The 22,962-nt window shown below is 45.0% G+C and overlaps 1 protein-coding gene across 3 annotated transcripts; it reads left to right on the plus strand.

Annotated features, from left to right (window-relative positions):
• The first annotated feature begins 515 nt into the window (after positions 1-515).
• Positions 516-13,967, plus strand: LOC142910643 (dual specificity tyrosine-phosphorylation-regulated kinase 4-like). Of its 3 annotated transcripts, none has more exons than XR_012933070.1 (11): positions 516-1,085; positions 2,445-2,581; positions 3,173-3,313; positions 4,789-4,921; positions 5,395-5,476; positions 7,141-7,310; positions 7,811-7,871; positions 9,130-9,247; positions 9,995-10,447; positions 12,018-12,336; positions 12,575-13,967. XR_012933070.1 is itself a non-coding variant. In XM_076060130.1 (11 exons), the coding sequence occupies exons 1-10, from the start codon at positions 921-923 to the stop codon at positions 12,214-12,216; spliced, it is 1,659 nt and encodes a 552-aa protein (XP_075916245.1). In that variant the 5' UTR covers positions 516-920; the 3' UTR covers positions 12,217-12,235; positions 12,575-13,967. The 3 variants fall into 3 exon arrangements, 2 of the variants coding, with proteins under 2 accessions (XP_075916245.1, XP_075916155.1); XM_076060130.1 differs by having other exon boundaries at positions 12,018-12,235; XM_076060040.1 differs by having other exon boundaries at positions 12,018-13,967.
• Positions 13,968-22,962: the final 8,995 nt, after the last annotated feature.

Consider the following 22,962-nt stretch of genomic DNA (forward strand, 5'->3'; position numbering starts at 1 on the left):
TCTTTGAGCCACGTGATATACCGCCAGGCTCTTTAATAAGACAATGGCACACTCACTCGAGCAGAGTGCACGTGGCCAGAGTCAAACCCTGAACGGTCCTACGCGTTTAAATAGACCACGCACATTTGAAGTCATGCATAAGTCCTTAGTTGCTTTGTGATTCTATGAATGTCCACATGATAAGCCACTTTGTAGAGTTGTAATTTTTGGCCAGATACTGAAAAATGTTAATAGCTCAATGGGCTTTAGCTGGTAAGTTAAAGAAAATAGTTTAAACTTGATTTGTATATTCATAATAAAGGTTTTTGGGTTAGATCGCGTTTATTTATAAATGTGTCGTAACCCTCCACCACCCGACACGGCCAATCAGCAAAGAAAAGTGTCACGTTGACAAAAGACAAATAATTCACTACTTCAGCCCACCGGTGTGTTGAAGGGTTAATCCACATTTACAGTTTGAGTACGACGTTTCGCTGGTAAATACTTCCAGCCCGATGATGCTGGAAGTATTTACCAGCGAAACGTCGTACTCAAACTGTAAATGTGGATTAACCCTTCAACACACCGGTGGGCTGAAGTAGTGAATTATTTGTCTTTTGTCAACGTGACACTTTTCTTTGCTGATTGGCCGTGTCGGGTGGTGGAGGGTTACGACACATTTATAAATAAACGCGATCTAACCCAAAAACCTTTATTATGAATAATATTGGTCGCGAAAGCCTACGTGTTAAATTGATTTGTATATGTTTTTAAGTGATGTGCATAGCTTTCCTATACTTTGCCCTCCTATCATGCTTTTGTGTTGTCCTCCGGGACATCTGTTAAAAAGAGCTTTATAGCTCATCAGATTCCTTCAGTAAAAATAAATATTACGATTCTGTTACATATATGAATGTGTTCATTGATTAACGCATGTGTGTATGTGTGTGGGTGCAGAAATCTTGGATAGATTCCGAAAGAAAATGACTTCTTTTGAACGCATAGAAATCCAGGCGTTCGAAAATATTTTTTATTTTAAGACTAGCGGTGTAAGAAATGGCCGTAAAAATAATGGCTACGACGACGAAAATAACGACTACATTCCGGTGAGTCTCCAATATGGTCCATGTTCATTCCAACAAGTCCACATCCCACTGCAAACCCAAACAACCCAGGCAATTGTCTTTCGCATGGCTATTGTATTCGCAGAGAAACAAATACCATTTTACATTCAGGTGGCAGTCACGCCAGTTAACAGCATCAGGAGTAGCGGAGTATATCGCTGTGATGTCTCCTTTTGTATTTGTGGATCGGGCATTGCATCGTTATATGTTGTGCAGTTTGTTCTGGATGACCACAAGCGCACACTACTGGAGAGTTTTTAATTTTCCATTTGCGCATCAGGTATCCGCGTCTGCCATGGTTTGTGCGGATGCAATTTAGGGTGGACTATGAGCTTCGTGGAAGATTTAACTCAGGGATCCTCTGTGTGGTCTGATGGTGTTGTTTGTAATTAGCAGTGAAACATCGTATCAAGTTAACATTTTTTTAAAGCTTTCGTGACTGCAGGGATCCATATTCTTGGTTCTTTCGGTAAAGCCACCACGTAGAAGGGAAACAATAAAATAATAAAAATAGAAGAACAATAAAATTCTCAGGACGTTTCGACTGCAACACAAGCAATCATCATCAGGTGTGAAACCCACAGCAAGAAAATTTGAAAAAAGTGCTAACGTTAAAAAAAACCGCCACTTTTTTCAAAATTTCTTGCTGTGGTTTTCACACCTGATGATGATTGCTTGTGTTGCAGTCGAAACGTCGTGAGAATTTTATTGTTTTATATTTTTATTATTTTATTGTTTCCCTTCTACGTGGTGACTTTACCGAAAGAACCAAGAATATAAACATTGTACCAAGTTGTTCAATGTTGTGGATTGCTTTCGAAAACATGCTAGTGCACTGAAGCATCAATTTGGCTGTATTAGGGTATTAGGAGTGTGACACACATTGGCATTTTACACACGTGTCGATATAACCCAAAATTCAATCATGAATCATAATGGTTCAAAGCCTATGTGTTAAATTTGTAAAAAGATTCTCATTAATGTGCATACTTGATAACAATTGTTCGTATGGAGTTGTTGGCTTCAGCTGGATACCGATGAACACACACAATTAATGTCGTTCTGCCAATCTCTGAGCGAATACTTATACGCACATGAGATGAGAGACCGTCTATGACACATTTTACATAGCATGATCAAGTGGTGTCCAGTGTGGGCTATGAGGCATCTGGCAAATACATCACAAGCATCACAGACATTGTTCTATCGGTTTGGATACAAAACATTTTAAAAAACAATAACTAAATGGGCACTGATTGAGCGACGCTTTAAGACTGAGTAATGATTGATGACTGAATAAGGGCGCATTGAATAATGAAATCTTCTGTTATTTTGTCGCAGAAAAAGAACGACCACCTGGCGTACCGTTACCAGATACTAAAGGTACTTGGCAGAGGGCGTTTTGGCCAGGTGCTGCTTTGCTTGGACCACAAGACCAAAGAAAAAGTGGCCTTGAAAATGCTGCAGCACTGCATACGGTGAGATTGCACGATGGAAATAGCCACATTTATATCTGGATATGTGCCTAGAACACAACTTGTGAGATTCTAGATTTGATTCTAGATTTGAAGCTTGCGTGACTGCAAGGATCCATACTCTTTGGTTCTATTGGGTAAAGTCACGTAGGTAAAAAATAAAACAACAAAAAAACAACAAAAATCACGACGTTTCGGCCACAGTACAAGCGGCCTTCATCAGGTGAAGGGACCAGACTGTCTCGAAGATCAAACAAAAACTTTTGAGATGATTAACAAGTGTTACTTTCCATGAAAGCAGAACAAATCGGGATTAGAGCATATAGCCTTGTCTTCGGGGGCTCTGCTGGTGGTGTCATCCTAGTTTTTGTACATCCTCATGCCTCTTAAGCGTGCAATAACAAGAGTGTGGCGAGATGGGTTCACGGTTTCTCTCCATAACAAAGAAGAGGTCAGAAAAAGGCGGACCATTGCCAAAAAAGGTTCCGTCAGTGTTACTAATGAATTTGTTGAGTTGTTTTTTTTTACCTTGTGCGCTACTGCCAATGCAGTATCACATTTTATTCTTGTTGATTATTTTTTTTTCTCCCACAGCACCTGGCAAACGGACGTGGAAAAAGAGCCGGAAATAATTCTGGCCCTGGATTCCACGGATCTAGAAAACAACCACATCATCAGACTCCACGAATCCTTCATGTTCAGGGGACATTTTACGATGGTCTTGGAGTTTGTCGGGTGAGAAGAAATCGCATCTCTGCAACGCCATCACATTAGTCTATTCGCACAGGATTCTCTGTTTTTTTATGTGGCGTACAAGGTTATTGAGATGTTGGCATGCATATATTCTTAGCTCTTTCGGTAGAGTCACGTTGAAGGGAAACAATATTGTTTTATATATTTTATTATTTTATTGTTTCCCTTCAACGTGACTTTACCGAAAGAGCTAAGAATATGAATTACTGCAGTCACGAAAGCTTTACATCAAAATGTTAGCATGCATTAACAATTTATTTTAAGGCTATATCGGTACTTTTTTAACATGTAAAAAAAAATACACTCATGGCTTTTTAAATACGCACATTAGAATTACATTATGCATTTACGCTGGAGGAATGCGATGAGCTATAACGTTCTTTGTCACTGATATATCCAGTAGGGGCGGGTAAGAACGTTACAACAACAAACAATACAAAAACATGCTAGTATTGCAAAGTGCCATGAATGTAATAAAAAATCACCCAAACACATACAAATAAAACGAAACCATCCCCATTCTACCAGGCAAAGCCTACTGAAGTATTAACTTTTTTTTTCAGAAGCAACCTGGCCACAAATTATCACACAACAAAGTGGCTTATCATTTGGGAATTTATCACAGCAAAATAATATAAATAATCTCAATTAATATTCTTGGTTCTTTCGGTAAAGTCACGTAGAAGGGAAACAATAAAATAATAAAAATATATTTTTATAAACAAAAAATATAAAATATATTTTTATTATTTTATTGTTGCCCTTCTACGTGACTTTACCAAAAGAACCAAGAAACAATAAAATAATAAAAATATATTCTTTATAAATGTGTTTTTATTATTTTATTGTTTCCCTTCTACGTGGTGACTTTACCGAAATAACCAAGAATATTAATCCCTGCAGTCACGAAAGCTTTAAATCAACATTTAATCTCAATTCATGTTTCTAAATGTGGAGGGGAAAAACGAGAGGAGCCAGAAGAAAATGTCCACGCGACCACGAGGGGAGACAAACTTTCAAACTCCAAATATAAATATTATACACAACTGTTTACAATTGCTCCCTGGGCCTTACTGGATACATTTGAGCTGAGTGGCACAATTGTGCAAAAAACCCCAGCCAATTAACATGAGATGTTTGCATAATGATTGGAAATAAAATAAACTGCGAACTGACATAAGCTGCACATGAAGCTGATAGCTACCACAAGGCCCTATCCCGCCCGTCAGCAGGATTCATGCACCATGTGGAACAGCAAACCGTCGCAAGGGGCTCCATTATATTTATCTGAACCCAATGAGCAGGTCATGTTTAATCATCATTCCCCTGGCAGAGTTGAGAATTGCCTTTTTTTTACGTGAGCAGAAGCCTTAACCGCATTGAAGCAATCCAAAGCATTGATCACGTGGAAAATACCTACAGTGACCATTCACGATGTCCTGTTTTTTTTGTTGTAGTCAAGACCTGAGAAAGCAGCTCAGGATTGCCAAGCACTTTCCCCTTTCAAGAGTCAGGCTCTACACTCAGGCCATGCTGAAGGCTCTTGTCAAGCTCAAGCAGGAGTCCATCTTGCACGGGGACCTGAAGCCGGTGAGTGAACGCAAAATATCCGAAATGCATCATTCATTCAGTCCTTCTCTATTATTGCATTGAGCCAACTGGTTGTCAGGACGAACTCTCGCGACTCATAAAATAGAAGTCAAAGACCACGCGACTCTTTGTTGTGCTACTCTTAAAATGCATGCTATTTTCTAATTCAGAAATGCACTAAATATTTGGCTGAGGCTTGCTTAAACGCAGGGCATTGCGTATCTCTGCTTTCTTGAGAGCGAACCGCATATTATTTGCTAAATATTCGAATTCACATTCATAATAATTGTGACAACACTGATGCAGCTATAATTACAAATGTCAACGTTAACGACACATTTTTAAGGTATAAATGAATGAGTGAACGACCTTCAACCGATATGCAAATTGTGGTGTTACCTTGCGTCCTGTATGCTTCAAAGTTGTACACATCAAGCACCTCTGACAAGAGCCACAACTTCTTTTCTTTCCAGGAAAACATCCTTGTCAAAAACCATAAAACCGGCAACATCAGAATCACTGATTTTGGCGTCAGTGCCAAAGTTACAAGGTCATGTAAGTGATTTCCCCTGTGTCTGGGTGTGTCTGTGGAGTTAATAGTGTAGGGAGAGGTCGTGTCGTGGTTAGATCGCTGCGCTATGAACCTGACGTACGGAGTTCGATTCCCGTGGTGCTGGCCACCCGTCCTTTTCGTGCCATTCCAGCCTTCATTGGTGCTCGCTGACAGCACTTGCCCCAACAGTCTGTTACAGGCTATATGGGGGATCTTTGTCTTTGTGCGGAGTGGAAGGGTAGTGGCTAGCGTGCTGTGCTTCAAACTCGGCATACGGGGTTCGATTCTCGCTCACGACCAACACCAGTGACGATTGCCTGATCCGGTCCTGGGCGTCCTCTAGGTCGACTCAGCCTCAAATTAGTACCTCTTGCAGTTTGTAAACATCGCCACTGGGTAGACAAAGGCGGCTGGACATGATGCTGGCCACCCTCTCTCCTGTGTTGCCGTGCCGGCCTGAATAAGTGCTCGTTAGCAGCACTTGCCCCGACAGCCTGTTAAGGCTATACGGGGAATATTTGTCTTTGGAGTAGTGGAATAGTGATTAGGACTCTACTACACTACACTCCCTGTAACACGTTTTCAATTCCCAACCGTGGAAAACACTGAATTGGCATGTTTTGTTTATTTCACAAACCTTACGAATTGGCTGTGTTTGGAGGTGGCGGGTTTAACGACACATTTATACTTACGCGATGTAACCCCAAAAAAGCCTATTTTGCACTGGCAGTTGGTATTTGAACAGGGCCAGGGTCTGCCGCATCGAAACGTAGCCTAAAAGAGCATAAGTGGGTGCAAATGTAGCTGTCACGCGTGCATTTGTAGGTCCTCACTTAACCTAGCGAGACAAAGCATCTCAAAGAGTGGCATTCATGTATTGGTGGCTCTGAGACAATGGGGGAAATTCCACTTCCCCATGGTGCAACCACTTTAAACCACTTATTCAGTGTTTAACTTTATCGCCTCTTAATCAGGATTTCAATTTACAACTTTGCAATCTGTGAGTCGAGCGCTCTATCGCGGCACCACTTGACCGGTAAATAGAATGAAATGAACGTGTGTGCACTGAAACACTTCGACGACGACACTGGACTTGTGTCTTCTTCTTTATTATTATTATTTATTTCTTTGACGGCTAGGACAGCTCCGCGTTCCTTCCCACGTAAGCGCCGCTCGCTCCGCCTATCACGCGGTGTGAGTTGTTGCTGTCCCGCGCACGGCTCGCTCCCCGCTCCCCGCTGGCAGACGGCGCGCGAAGAGGCGGCCCCGGGACCGCCTCGGGACCGCCGACGTTCCGGAGGCGCGAGACGTCGCCCTGCTTCCAGACTGCCCACACTGACCCCGAGCCTCTTCCTGCTTCCGCCTTATAACCCCTCTTCCGCGTCACCAAGCCCCACCTCTAGCCACGCCCCCCTCCCCCCCCCCACCTTACGAACCCTCCAGATGGTTCCCCACGAGCACCCTTGAGCTCCGCCTATGAACTATGGCCCAGATGATCCCATCCACCTGATTGGCTAATGGCTGAAGCGGCGGAGCCTATCCCACCGATGGGCGACCGTCGGGGTGTACTCTCGTATTGCACTTTGTATGTGGAACGTCTTTCATGGCCCACATAGCCAGCCATGCCCTGTGCTTAAATGCGCCGATATGTGCGTGTGGTGAGCAGTTACCGGACCCTGTGGAACATGGCCATACATGGCGCCTGAGACGCTCCTGCTGCCTTTCGTGACATGCGCAGCAGACATGTGGTCCCTGGGCTGCGTGATTGTAGAGATTCTCCTCGGCTGCAGACTCTTCATCGGCAACTACAAGGATTTCCTTGGCCGAGCCATCAAGGTGCCTGAAACAGGAAATTCTAAGCGCATTCGTTATGAATTAGTTGCAATGCAGGGCATAGCTTATATCCTCGAATTCGTTAATAATGGCATACAGAATGTTACGGACTTAAATGTACGATTCATGGAATTCCATGGAGCTGTCTTCATCCTCTGGACTCATGCCTTGGTTTAAAAAAAACGGTGCCCGGATGCCAATACATATATGTAGAATATACATATGTAGAATGGACGTCTTCATGTGAATAGCTACCATTGGGGGTTTACATTGGGGGTTTACTGACCATGCCAGACAGACTGCCACTGTGACAGACCCATGTTATGAAGGCGATATTTGTTGATTTTCATATAATTCATATTTACATATTAAGATAAGCAAAAGCACGTGCAGTAATTGTGCAAAATACATTCAATTCATACTGTAGATGTTAAAAGTTATACTGCATGTAAACTGTGCTCGCAGTCAAATTAGCTCATGAATGCAATCTCAAATGTTCGCAGATCTTGGGTCTCCCACCAATGTCAATGATCTTGACAGATTTCAACTGGACCATTACCATGGGTGAGTCGAGTGAACGCTGGTTGCTATTTTTTGACGTCACATTTGTCAGACGAGCGTCCCTGTAATGTAATCGTCATCACCATCATCACCACGATCCACGGGTACATATCCCGTAGGTGTCCACTGCATGTTTTGGCATGTCTCCACTTTCCTCTGTCTCGTGCCAATATTCTCAAGCAGTGGCCACATCAATCTAGATTTGAAGTTTTCGCGACTGCAGGGACGCATGCTTTTGGTTCTTTCGGTAAAGTCACGTAGGTGTGGAAAAAAGCAATTACAAAAATATTAATTAATTGATTAAATCACGACGTTTAAATTGCAACACAAGCAATCGTCATCAGGCGTGACAACCACAGCAATAAATATATTTTTACTGAAGTGGGAGAGAAGCCAGAGTTAGGGCAGTTAAATAACTCAGAGAGGGGGAGGGGGGAAAGGGGAGGGGGCGAATGGGGAGAGAGAAAGAACCAAAAGAATATAGTGGCTACATCTTTTTGACACCAATCACTGATGCCATCGTCAAGCCATTCTTGGGCAGGTCTTCTTCATTTTTTCCAGTTCCGTTAATTTTTCCCGAAAAAAACACTTTTATTTTTTGTTACTTATTTGTGTCTCCATCCTACTACTACACGCGTGTGTGTGGACAAATAGTGCCATTTCATTCTCATCACTGCCTGCATCATCACGTTAATTGTTTTACGTGCAACCTTCTGTCTTTGCTTCTACGTTGGTCAGGGGCGGAGCCAGGATTTTGACTTTGAGGGGGGCTCACTTCAGTATTCTGAGATATCCAGCGTTTATGTTTTCCAATGGGCGCCACAAATTTATACAACTAATTTTATTGGATTTGAACGCGGAGTTTATTAATAGGTGGGAGCCGTTGATGTGGCTAATAAGTTCGATAAGTTCAAAAGGCTGCCGCTTAAGCAGCCTGCAGGGCAGCACAAGGTGGCAGCCTGCAGGGCAGCACAAGGGGGCAGCCTGCAGCATTTTGCAGCAGCCGGATATCCGGTTATCCCTATTATTGACTTTCCCAAAATTTCAGGGGGGGCTGAGCCCCCCCCAGCCCCCCCTGTGACTCTGCCCCTGACGTTGGTCACTCTTTGGGTCAAGCTTCGATGCAGCAGTAATCCTGGAGCAATACATTTCGAGCGTACAATATCTGACCTCCGTCAGTCTTTGCACTCTCGTAAATCGTCCACAACAGTTGACGTCCAACGCTTGCTTCTTTTTTTTCCTCTCTCCCTCACAAACACAGACAAGAATGGGTGCCCAATTGTCAACGGCAAGGTCATTGTCCCGAGCAGTTTACCCCTGGAGTCGCTGCTGGATACTTATGACAAGGAGTTACTCAACTTCCTTCGCGGCTGCCTTGAGTAAGAGCCCCGACTCCATGAAACTTTACTATCACCTGTTGCGCACTTTGTCATATCAGAGCAACGTTTCTCGCTTTTGTACATTTCTTAAAATTAATTAGCCCAATTATCGTGAAGCCATTGGAGCTGTGCACTTTGAAATGTTGATTTAAAACCCATTTCTTTAGAATTGCCTTCGTGTTTAGATTGTTGTCCGTCCCCCACACCTCCCGATTAGCGCGGTTGGCTGCGTACGGTTCTAAAGAAGTCCGACATGAAGTTTGTTCTCCTATAACACGTGTTTTCGCAACGCGAATTGGATATTACGTGACGGATGTATTTGGGAACGCTTTATTTTTACAACGCCGATGCGAATCGGATATAACGCGACTGAGTGAACCGAGATACGTCACGCTAATAGGAATCAGTGGTTGTACGGCTGCCTCGGCGTAGCGTCACGAAAGGCGGGATGCTGCTGGATGCTTCTAAATGCTGCCCACATGCCTCGGTCGTTGTTCAGCCTGCGTACGCATCTAATGCGTTATCGCGGACTTTGCTTTCACCTACATTATTTATAGCAGCGCGATTTGTTTCCATAATACGGTGTTCTTCAGGAACGCAGCTGCCGCATTATTGGAGAACACACTGTACACGCATGCTACGGAGGATACGGTTGGCAATTCATTGGGTGTGCCTCAACCCCCTCCTCATGAGCAGAATAAATGTGGACAACGGGGCCCTGACGATCCCCCGCGTGCATGTTGGCAGGTGGGACCCCGCACTCCGGCTCACACCGGAGCAGGCCTTGGAGCACGACTGGGTGAGGGGCAGCGAGAAGGCGCAGGGCAGCGCTGCAGTGCCAAGCGTCGACGTTCCCCTTGGCCAGGCAGCGGCCCCACAGGCACTCAACGCGGACCCACAGGCACTCAACGCGGGCCCACAGGCACTCAACGCGGACCCACAGGCACTCAACGCAGACCCACAGGCACTCAACGCAGACCCACAGGCACTCAACGCGGACCCACAGGCACTCAACGCGGACCCACAGGCACTCAACGCAGACCCACAGGCACTCAACGCGGACCCACAGGCACTCAACGCGGACCCAGCCCCAGCAGAGTCACAACTGTCGGACGACAACTCTCAGTCCCATGGGATCCCGGAATCCGTGCCTCCCGAGGGATGCAGTGTTGAAGAATTTGTGACAGTCAGGAGCCAACAGTGAGTCTCCCCATGCAAGCGCATGATTAAGGATGTTTTTGTTGGTTGTGCTATCGTTAAGCCACAACCAAGTGTGTACCTGTTTAAATGAGCATTAGGCAATTTTCACCTCCGTCATTAAGCCTAACCCACTGGTGGAAATTCCACGTACAGTAAAACCTTGGATTGCGAGTGACTTGGTCTGCGAGTGTATTACAAGACGAGCAAAAATTTTAAAGTGAATATTAATTTGATAAACGAGCGAGGTCTTGCAATACGAGTAGTAGTACGTATACGCTTTGTCTGCCGAGCGTCACGTGATCACAACTGATATACGAGTGCTTTGATATACGAGTGCTTTGGATTACAAGCACGTCTCTGGAACGAATTATGCTCGCAATCCAAGGTTTTACTGTACCTATATCTCCTTAAAACATCCACTGCTGATTTCCCACGAAGTGATAATACAGTCCATGATGTATGGGTAATACACATACATCTTTCAGTCAAACTACCACCACCAAGATAAACATTCTGTATCCGAAAAGACAAAATATCTGTTTTGGAAATGATAAACATTAGGATTCTGTATTTTAGGGGTCCTATATTGGTATAAGCTAACATTTTTATGAAAATTAACAAAAATGTTACCTACACAATTATCCAGAGGATATTTCGGTAAATATTTCATCACCCCCATCATCCATTTTATTTATTATCATCAGCACGAACCATGGGTAGATAGCCTGTAGGTGTCCACTTCACATTTCACCACTTGTTTCAACTTTCCTCTGTCTCGTGCCAATATGCTCAAGCAGCGCATCTCTTTCTGGCACCAAAGCCATTCTCTGTTAGGTCTCTTTTCAGTTCCTTCCATTTTCCCAAGCAACACGCTTTTGATTTGCCTGTTGCCTATGCTAAACGTGTCCAAATCGTGCCAGCTTCCTTCTCACCAATGCCTGCTTCACGAGGACTCCTTCCACGTGCAACCTTTTTTTCGTTACTTCGACGTTGGTCACTCTTTTTAGTCCACTTTGGGTGCCAGTATTCCTCATGTAGCAATACATCTCAAATGGCCAATATCTAATCTCCTATCAGCCTTTTGTTTTCTATCGTGGAAAAATATAAATCCCAAATTTTGAATGTGCTCCATCCAGCCCGTTGGTTCTCTCGTAAGTACTCCACTCCCTGGTCCCTCCGTTTCATGCGGCATCTTGAGACACGACCGCAATTTTCTGCTGACGTGATTCCAAATTGTAAACTGCGACATTGGTCCTCCAACATAGATTGGCCCCTGTCCTGCGAATGTTCAGTTTTCACCACTGGCCCTGCTGCTCGTTTTCAGCGTGGAAATGCTTTGACCGTCGAGTTGCATTGCACACGGTGGCCCAGGTGTCTTGTGAACCCCAATTAGTTGAGCAGTAATTATTCATTTATGTCTTCACACCCATTGGTATGGCAAAACGATGAATCTTTGGTGATTAAATGGGGGGTCACGAGACATCTGGATCGCCCTGCAGTAGGCAAGCACACCTAGGAATGTGTGACAGGCGGACGAGGCATGACGATCAAACGCGTGTCTCTCTTCCAGGCTGGCTCCCACACTCTCTCCCAGCAAGAAAGATGACGGCAATGATGAGAAGGAGAAAGAAGTCACCGGCATTTCAAGAAGGATGTCAGGAAGGAGACGTGTGCGGGGATTTGCCGGCGTGCGAAAGATATTCCGGGCATTTTTCAGCTTCATCCGCAACTGCTGCTGCTGCGGCTGCAGCTGCGGTGTGGACGAATGAAGACTCCATCACAGAACCGGTTCGCACCTAGACAAAGATCTCCCATATTAGAATTAACAGATTGATGGGGGCAAGTGCTGTGAGAGAGCACCTATGAAGGCTGGCACGGCACGTCACAAGGTGGGTGGCCGCCACCACAATTATCATACATTTCATCGGGTGCTTGTATAAGGCTGAGTTGATCTAGGGGAGGCCCACGACCAGTTCATATAATCGTCACCAGTGTTGGCCGTGAGCGGGAATCAAGCTCGGGTCAGTGGGGTCAAAGCACAGGGCACACGAGCGACACACCTTGCTTCGTCTCGGGTGCTCTGGCCCTTGATAAACCTTGCCTCGCCTGGGTTTGTGCCCAATACAGGTGACGTCACTGGGGGATGACGTCAACCGGAGTGGAGGAGGCGGACACCTGACCCTGGACCCCAAGACGTGGCCATCCTGGAACCGCCTACCAGACCACCTCTACACACACCACGCACACACACACCACGCACACACACACCACGCACACACACCCCACACCCACACACGTCCCGCACGCCCCACGCACACCCTGCGCACACACCCCATGCACGCCCCACACGCACACACCCTGCGCACACCACGCACGCACACACCCCATGCACGCCCCACACCCCACACGAACACGCCCCACACGCCCCACACACCCCACACACCCCGCGCACAAACTCCATGCACACGCCCCGCGCACACGCCCCGCGCACACGCCCCACGCACACACCTCACACACTCCACACACCCCACACGCCCCATGCGCACGCCCCACACGCCCCGCGCACACACCCCACACACACACCACACACCCACCTCACCCACACACACTACACTCACACTGTTGTATATATATAGGTGTTATGAAAATTGATTAAAATAATGAAAATTGAATGAAATTTTAAATCTTCATAATTTATCCGAAATTATGTTAATTAGTGTAATATGCACATAAATTATGCTGATTCGAGAGATAATCGTATTAATTTATGCGAGTGGGCGTGGTTATGATAATGTAGGTCGATATGGAATATCAGGTCGAGCCTCGGTGACGAAGGTTGGTTATTAATTGGAACAACGCAATTAATCGTATGCAGTGGATTATGTGTGGTGATAGTGTGCTTATGATAGGTCCCCAGGATTCAGATCTCATACGCAGAACAATATTACGCAGAATTTCAGGAAGAATCACACACAAACCTTCTGCTTTAATCAATTTTATTTTCTAGCTAACTTTAATTTTTGGATAATATGAAAACTCAATCTCGGGATTTTGGAATTTCAACACAGCGTTAATATGATACCATCACGATTGCGTTGTTTCACTTTGATAACGGCACCTGTGGTTAATTCCCGACGCGTAACGCAATCGATCGGTTGTTGAGAGAGATTAAAACATGCAACTATTCTATCAAAACCTTAACCTTATAATATGTAAATTCGTGTTTAAACATTGCCCACACAGTACCACATCCATTCATAGACCTTCAAGTCAATTCTTATCACGTTGTTAACAGAAGGACGATTCGTTATTATGCAACTCAATGATAGCAGTATTTTTCATTATGAATAGATTTTTAATGCACCACCTTGGAGTGGCAACCCTTCTTGATTATCCCGATATGCGTATCGTGTGTCTTCTTTATCACTGGTTCAATTCTTTGCGTAAAGCAGACGCTGAGGTTAGCATCTCTGGTGTCCAAAATGTGTTTCCTGTGTGTTGCGGCGCGATGGGGGAGTGAGGGGGAGAGTGTGGGGGAGGGGTTGCATACGAACAGCTTGTCACAGTTTCTGTCCACCGCTGGCTGGATGAGTCAGCACGACGCTCGCCGTCGTCGCGCCGATGGGTGTTGAGTGCGGGGCCGCTGCCCTCTCAGCGCTGGTGACGCGAAGTTGCGCGCTGTGGCACGCTGGTGGCACGCTGTTGGCACGCGCTGGTTCTGATGCTGGTGCTGATGGCACGCTGTTGGCGCGCGCTCCCTCTCCTTGAAGATGCGCGAACGCGCCCGTGCTGGTTCGCCTACAGCAGTTTCTCTCCACTGCTGGCTGAGCTGCTGCACGCTCTTGCTTGGCGTTGCTGGCCGCGCTCTTTCTCCTTGAAGATGCGCGAACGCGCCCGTGCTGGTTCGCTGACAGCAGGTTTCCTCCACTGCTGTATGACTCACTTTTGTTGATACATCGCGACTCAGCGATCCTCGCTACTCAGCGAGGCTCGGAGCCAGCCGCTCCATGCGACTGCTCGTCCTGTGGACGTCTTGAATCGCTGATCTGTCTTGACTGACTTAACTGAACTTTTTGAAAATGCGCTGACCGTTATATTCAAAGACATTCTTCTCTCTGTGCAGTGAAGGGGGGGGGGGGGGAGTGGTCTGTGCGTGTGTTTGGCAATTATGACATGGTTCTGTTCGGGTCTTCCTCAAGCCATAAACCATCAAGGAAACAGACGCTTCGATTCATCTCGAAGGCGTCTGTCTGTCGACGCTGTTCATCCAGAGAGAGGGGCGTGTTCCCCCCCCCCCCCCCATTTTTCGTACACGTTTCTGACGCACAAAGAAATGGTTAAGATTTTTCAAGTTTAACATTTCACATCACAGTTGGTATCTTATCATACGCAGTTATGATCCTACTTGCGATTCATAGTATTTGATTTATTTCCAAGTGAAGATGTTCTCTCGAGTATATATTCTTATCACGTGCTGCGGGGAGAGACAAAGGTGGTCGGGGTTTCTATCTCTCTATACTTTGAGTTGACATCGCTCAAATATCATTTCGACTCCACATTCTACCAGCCTAATCCACCCCGTTACCTTGGCTCTTACTTAGTTTATTAATTTTCGTCACTCTGTGTGTCTTATCATATATAAATGTGTGGCGGTTTATTTAACTTAAAGCTCGCTCGCTCTTTTGCTGCCCGTGTGCAGGGTAGGGTGGGGCCACTATTAAGTCCCGTGTGTGGCAAATGGTTCCTGCGATAACGATCTGTTTGCCCTGGCGTGAAATTCCTCTCTCGCGCTCTGCGGGAGAGACAAAGGTGGTCGGGAGTACCTATCTCTTTATACTTTCGACTTTATATTTCTCAAATACCATTTGGTCCCATGTTCGCCAAGACTCGTGTTTGTAACTACGTCCTCCCGACACCCCTCTCGGTTTACCGAGGTTCGCATTGTTATGATGGAATTATTAAAAAGAAAAATAATTTTCATCCTGAGTTTTAAGAGGTCCGTTTCTTGATTGTTGGAATCCATATGCCTTGGTTCTGTAAGGTTCTATCATGGAATGTCGTGTAAGGTCAACACATTATTCTTAATTTTATGTGTGACTGATGTGTAGCCACTTCTTTAACTTAAAAACGTGTTCGCTGGCTGTTGTGTGTGTTTTCTCATTAAACCGTCTGGCTAGCTCCAGATGGCCCCTTGTGATAAGGTGTGGTTCCTGCTTCTCCGCGCTGCGAGAGAGACATAGGTGGTCGGGGTTGCTTGGGATATTGTTTAAACTCTTTCGCAAGTTTGCCCGTTGTCTAATTCCTTCTTGAAAACGTTTGATGCGGCTCTGTATTTTGTCTCCAAGCTTTGTTTCAACAGTAAAAGTATTAAAGGTGAAAATCATTTGAACTGCGAATTAATTATTGGATAAGGATTCACTGATGTGTCTGGTGGCCTGTTCTTAATTGGAGTGAGCGCGAGGACGCTAACTTTAGCTTATTCTTGTTATTGCATTTTAAATTTTAACCGTTGTTTTAATGACAAAGGAAAAAAATATATGGTTTAACCCGTGGGCGTTCTCGTTTCTGGATTGCGGAGGGCTTCCCTCTGCGTGACCTCCCTTAGGGCACATCAAACTCTTGTTCATCTGGAGATCTTCGCAGATAGCTCCTAACATCCTCGCCTCGAGAGTTTCATTATTTCATTATTTATTAATGGCCTGTTTATGATCGACATCTGGTTTTTCGTGTGCCTGGCTTACGGGTTTTATTGATTCTTTTTTTCGTTTGTTAAAAAAAAATTGATATATATAACGGAAAATATTATTATTAATATACATTTTAGAAAAGGCTCATATACAACAACAAACCACCTGCACACACCCCACACACACACCACACACCCACCTCACCCACACACACTACACTCACACACCACCTGCACACACACACACAGACACCTCGGCTAGCCCTTAGGTCAACTGGAACTCACAGACCGAACCTCTCCGCCTGGGTTTTCATCCCGGAAACCTATCGCGTGACCTGGCCACGGGTTTCCTATGCGAGAGAGAGAATTGGCAAAGTTGGTTGTTAGATGGAAGCCCCCGGGCCCCGTGATAAAACATGGGCGTGAGTTCGACGATTACGACAATAAAAAACGTTAAAATGTTATCCGAGTGCGGTGTTTGACATTGTGTGCGTGGCGAGTCGCTTGGGGAGGTGTACGCTACAGTGGACATAACCATGGCAGGCAGAGGCCATTCGCTGCGTTAATTTCCCCTGGCATTAAGTCGCCGGCACGGCTGGTGAGGAAAACTCTTCAACCTCACCGTGGATCTTGTGGCGGAGCAGAGGTACAGGAGGCTGGGAGCACGTGGTATGTGGCCCTTAGAGCAAGTGGTGTGGTGAACCGTAATGTGTGAAGGCCGTTTTACAGTTCCTCTTTAATGCAGCTAATACATTCGATGTCTGCAACTTGCATTGCTTTCATCACTCCATCTTCTCGGTGGACGTACTCTCTCAGCCACATTCCATTCAGTAGACGACAGTCATTTCTGTTCCATAAAGTGATTTGCCAGATTTTAATTATCTAATGTAAACTCACAGGTGTACGTCCTGAAAGAGTTGTTATATCATTAGCAAAAACCACGAAAACATGATGCATCCTAAAAACATGGCAGGAGGCAATAGCCATTGCCATCACCAAACCAGGCAAGCCAATCAACGACCCAGGAAGCTAGAGGCGAATATCACTTCTGTGCATGACCTATAACCTCCTGGAACGTATCATCCACTGGAGAGTCAGTGATTCGGCCTGGGATGCAGTTGCTGTGACCAAGCTTTTGGCCTTTGCGACACGCATCGAGGCCGCATCCCAGAAGAAATCAGCGCAGGCCTTTGTGAACTTGTCATCAGCTTTATGACACCGTCTGAATTAACGGCTTCATGTTAAAGCTCGCAAGGACCATTTCCGACCTCGAAACAATATGCCTAATGAGAACTATGACAAGAAATAGGCGACCGTGTCTCTATATGGGCAACAAATCCAGGTCACCTCGGATCCCCAACAATGGATTTCCACAAGGTTCAGTACTCGCGCAAATGCACTTCAACGTCTACATGAGCGACATGGAAAACCCACCGGGTCACACAAATTTGTATGCGTGGATGACCCTGCCCTAGCAATGCAACCAGTCAATTTTAGCAACATCGAATCCAGTCTGAACAAAGAGCTGAACACCATGGGGGAATCTTCTTTGGTTCTTTCGGTAAAATCACGTAGAATGAGAATAAAATAATAAAAGTGGCCTTCTTCAGGTGTAAGGAACAGACCTGTCGGGACGACAGAGCTTCAATGAACGTTGTTAATATTTGTGCGTCTTTTAAGCTGGTTGAGAGAAGTGAGGCACCTTGACAAAGGGGTTTACATATCAAACAGGAGAATTTAGCATTGAAACAGTTGAGGGATTAGCTTGTGACTGGTCACAGAAATAGCTATGTTAAAGTCAAAGCCTACACATCCACAGAGGCACCTCGTACATGGACGCCAAAGGGGCTGCAACAACTCAACTATCATAAAGTAAATATTCCATGGGGGAATATTTCTGGATATGGAGGCAAAAGCCAAATTCCCCACAAAACTGGTCACTACATTTTGACTTAAAACTTTCGTTCCTGCAGGAATTCATATTCTTGGTTCTTTCGGTAAAGTAATAAGTCACTATGCCATCTTGATAACAGAAGCGCGCAGCACACTCTGAAAGTGACTTTCTTTGGGAACACGGTGCGACACGACCCCATTGCAACGGAATCTCAGAGTGAAGCTGGACCATAAGCTAACCATATGGTCCAGCTTCACGTAATACTGTGCACCAGCATAGACGATAAGTAGTCACAATCGACTTGTTGATGTCCAACTGAACACAGCAATCTAGTGTATCACTGGGAGCCTTAAGTCGACCCCCAACAGCCTGGGCTGCCTGCGCTGTCACAAATATCTCCCCCACCCACACGCCACGATGCTGCAAACCCTCCGGGAAGTCCTGCAAATCGAGGGATTACAGTCGCCTTCCCATTCGTCAGGAAATCAATAAACGTTGCTCGAAGTCACGAAAGCTATTTTGGACCCACGCGCTTAACCTTCAGCAATGCGAGTTCAACCCCGATGAAGCTTGGAGAGCTGAATGGAGTTAAAAAGAACTCATAAACGAACACCTTGTTAAAGACTAAACACAGAATATCCCTGGGTTTGATCTTCTCCGAAGCTCACGATCCACCCTAAACCGTATCATCACAAACTATGGCAGATGCGGATACCTGATGCACAAATTTAAAACTCTCTAGTGTGCGACTGTGGTCATTAAAACAGACCATACAACATTTAAAGATGCAATGCCATCTCCACGAACTCAGAAGATATCACAGCAATACACTCTGCTACTCCTGACGCGGTTATCTGCGCTTGACCACCTGAATGTGAAATTGTAGTTGTTGCTCTGTCATTTACATCAGCCATACGAATGAGCAGCAGCATCAGCCATGTTGGACGAAGTCCTCGCCAAGGGTGTGGTCTCTCTCACGATTCTGAGCTGCATTCTACTTCATGATATTGTTATCTGTCGAATGCAGGGCATCAGGCAGGCTGATGTATCTACGCAGAGTTTTGGGTGTTAGTCCTTTGCAGGCATTAATGGGTTTCTCCAGGCACTCTGATTTTAACACTGGATTGTCAGGATGAAAAATCGCGATCGTTTCTTCTTTTTTTAATGAAATGTACAGGTTCTTATTGCATATGGCATTATGTTAAGGTGCTAGATGTCAAAGACGTGGTCTGCTAACTTAACATGAGGGCTTCAGCAGAGAGTTTGTTGTAGTTTTGCTATTCCTCTCCATGGAAGGAGCACATAATACAGTTGATTACCACGTGATGTATAGTTTGGGTTGGATTTCTGCATTCATACGACTGTGTCTTGTCTTTCATTTCCATTTATACTGGTGTAGTGTTCGATTTCACTCGGACAACTTCTGTCTTTCTTCGAACACCGCTTTATTTACAACTCTCAGCATGTCCTCCACATTCCACAGTATCCTGGTCGCCACGGCTCGCTCGCCGTGCTTCACTCGACTCGCTCGCCGCCTTTGTCTCTCCACTCCCCCACGATTACTTCACTTACTCCGCCGCTAACTTCTTCGTCTCTGTTCACCGCTATCACCGTCACTATGCTCACTCCACTGCTAAGTGCTTCGTCTCTGTTCAACGCTATCACCGTCACTACGCTCTCTCCACTGCTGGCTATTCTCTTCTTCAGCTCCGCTATCGCTACGCTCTCTCCACTGCTGGCTATTCTCTTCTTCGCACACAGCGTCTTCGCACACAGCGTCTTCGCACACAGCGACTTCACCCTTCAACTCTTAACTCCAACTCCTCAACTTCAACAACCTTCTCCAAGCTCTCCAAGCTCCAACTCTCCCTCTCCAATTGCCGACCCCCCAATTTATCCCCGCTCTCATTACGCCCCCAATTAATTAGTCCGCGTCCCAACGGCACTCTGCGTGACCGTACACCTGTTTCTCCTCCAGACCTTTAGGCGCCGCTCTAGCCTTGGCAACAGCTCAAATCACAGCCGTCCACGGCTCTCCCAGCTTAATTGCCCTAACATAACCTGCACTGTATTCGCCTTCACTACAGGCTGACCCAAGAAAACCCGTACTGTTTGTGTGATCATGTAATCACGCCACCTCCACCACGCACCTTCCTACTCCACTACACGGGTAGGAACCTCCTGGTTACACCAGCCCACAAGGGATTATTCTTTCCATCCGTCGTGCATCCAAAAATGGGAGGGGTGGGGCTGGGTGGAGAGGGGAGGGTGGGGAGGGGCTGGGTGGAGAGTGGAGGGTGGGGAGGGGCTGGGTGGGGAGGGGCTGGGTGGGGAGGGTGGGGCTGGGTGGGGAGGGGCTGGTCACCCCGTGGTGCCCTTATAAAACTCAACGTTTAACCTACTCACTCCGGCTTGTGCCCGCCCTCACAGCCGGGCATATTTGCGGAATACACCACGCCGCCGTTGACCCTGGCCATTGACCGAGCAGACCAACGTTCCTACCAGCTCCCTCCGCAGGAATGTGTTGAAGGAGATGTGTGCATCTGCCTGTAGATGCGATTCTGGTGCGATTGATGGTTACGCCACCAGGTGTCTTAGAGGAATGTCAAAGCCAGGATGTGCGATGATTGGGTTGCGAATTAGGTGTTCATTTTAGAGGTTCTCATTCCACTGTTCACCACCGTTCTGCCAGATCTGGATGAGAAACCTTTCTTAATAAATGAAATGAAACTTTCTTATGCGATACTGCATCAGCAGTGTTGCACAAGGAAAAAAAAATCACATTTTGCAGTAACATGGTCCGAAGACGAAAATATGTATAATAAGAAATGTTTTAAAAGACAAAGGCCCTCCAAAGCAGTGAGTAATAGTTGGATACTGAACGATTCACCATGCATCCATAGTAAATTAAATATTTTATGCGGTGTTAAATTGGCATATTCCAATTTGCCATATTGCAGTTTAAGACCCCTCATCTGGAAATGTTCTTAAAAGTAAACGTCTTCATGTTCTCCCCGTGGTTGCGTATGTTTTTCTCCAGGTCCTCCGGTTTCTTCCCTCCACGTAAAAAAAAACGCGCGCAGAGAGTATTTGACCACGATAAAGTCCCACGTAGTAAGCCAATTCTTTCAGCTGTAATTTGTGACCGATTGCTTTTGAAAAATAGCTATATAGCTCAGTGTGCCTTGCCTGATGAAATGAAAAAAAATTGTTTAGTCTAATAGCTTAAATCATGGGACCTCCTTTGCCAGTACCAAACTATGAGAATAGGTTTTTTCCTCTTTTTTTCTGGCAACAAAACAGCTGTGTTGAGATGTTAAAACACCAAACTGAAACCTTTTACAAGGAATCATGTCACTGCATTAACCACAATACTTGTGGTCAGAATGCAAACATAAACATTCTCTGATGATATATGCATCGTCCTTGAAACTGATGGTCCACACCAGAGACAGCTTTCTTTGGAGCCGTTTGGCGTCCTCTGGTCTAACATCGTTTTGAGACAAGACTCAAAAGAAAGCTGTCTCTGGTGTGGACCAATCAGTTTCAAAACAATGCATATATGATCAGAGTGTGTTTTTTTGTTTGCATTCTGACCACAAGCATTGTGGTTAATGCAGTGACATGATTCCTTGTAAAAGGTTTCAGTTTGGTGTTTTAACGTCTCAACACAGCTGTTTCGTTGCCAGAAAAAAGGGGAAAACCTCTTCTCATATTGAATAGCTTCATTTATTCTGCAGTACAGTATTCCCTTTTTATTCACGAAATTGCTATTCACGATTTTGGGTATCCGAGAATCGCATCTGGAACTCTACGTCACTCCACTAAGGAGAGAGAGAAGGAAAGTGATGAGATTAAGTGTTTGGAGAGAATTTAAGTGATGAGATTAAGTGATTGGAGAGAATTTAAGTGATGAGATTAAGTGATTGGAGAGCATTTAAGTGATGAGATTAAGTGTTTGGAGAGAATTTAAGTGATGAGATTAAGTGAGTGGAGATCATTTAAGTGATGAGATTAAGTGATTGGAGAGAATTTAAGTAATGAGATTAAGTGATTGGAGATCATTTAAGTGATGAGATTAAGTGATTGGAGAGAATTTAAGTGATGAGATTAAGTGATTGGAGAGAATTTAAGTGATGAGATTAGGTGTTTGGAGAGAATTTAAGTGATGATATTAAGTGATTGGAGATCATTTAAGTGATGAGATTAAGTGATTGGAGAGAATTTAAGTGATGAGATTAAGTGATTGGAGATCATTTAAGTGATGAGATTAAGTGATTGGAGAGCATTTAAGTGATGAGATTAAGTGATTGGAGAGAATTTAAGTGATGAGATTAAGTGATTGGAGAGAATTTAAGTGATGGGATTAAGTGATTGGAGAAAATTTAAGTGATGAGATTAAGTGATTGGAGAGAATTTAAGTGATGAGATTAAGTGATTGGAGAGAATTTAAGTGATGAGAATAAGTGATTGGAGAGAATTTAAGTGATGAGATTAAGTGTTTGGAGATAATTTAATGCGAGAAAGTGATGAGTGGTGAGATAAAATTAAGACATGAAGTGATGAGATAAGGAGATGAGAGGTGCATAATTTTCACGTATGAAACAGCTTATTTATGCATTTACTTAAGGAAATTATTTCAAGATATGGGTTTCCGTAGCCCAAAATCATTATGCGGGAAAGTAACTATTCACGCGCATCTCCGGAACGTATCCATCGCAACTAACGGGGGAGTGTTTTAGCACATCAGTTCAGATTCGACTTGTTGAGTATAAGGCATGCACTTTACAATTGCTCTGTCAAAAGGATACATCCTTTACAACAATGTGGGATTCATTCTTTAAAAAAAAAACCTTGATAGACCCTCGGGCTCAGTGTCACCAGGAGACACACATTGTTAATCGTACGTATGTTGAACTTCTTTCACACCGTACA

This window comes from Petromyzon marinus, chromosome 1 (assembly GCF_048934315.1).
Source record: "Petromyzon marinus isolate PM22_M1 ecotype Great Lakes invasive population chromosome 1, UKy_Petmar_22M1.pri1.0, whole genome shotgun sequence".
Taxonomy (NCBI): domain Eukaryota; kingdom Metazoa; phylum Chordata; class Hyperoartia; order Petromyzontiformes; family Petromyzontidae; genus Petromyzon; species Petromyzon marinus.

Coding starts and splice junctions, on each gene's coding strand:
- LOC142910643 (XM_076060040.1), top strand. CDS start 921: ATGTGTGTGGGTGCAGAAATCTTGGATAGATTCCGAAAGAAAATGACT. Junction 2,582..3,172: donor ATGCTGCAGCACTGCATACG/GTGAGATTGCAC, acceptor TTTCTCCCACAG/CACCTGGCAAACGGACGTGG. Junction 7,311..7,810: donor TCCTTGGCCGAGCCATCAAG/GTGCCTGAAACA, acceptor AAATGTTCGCAG/ATCTTGGGTCTCCCACCAAT.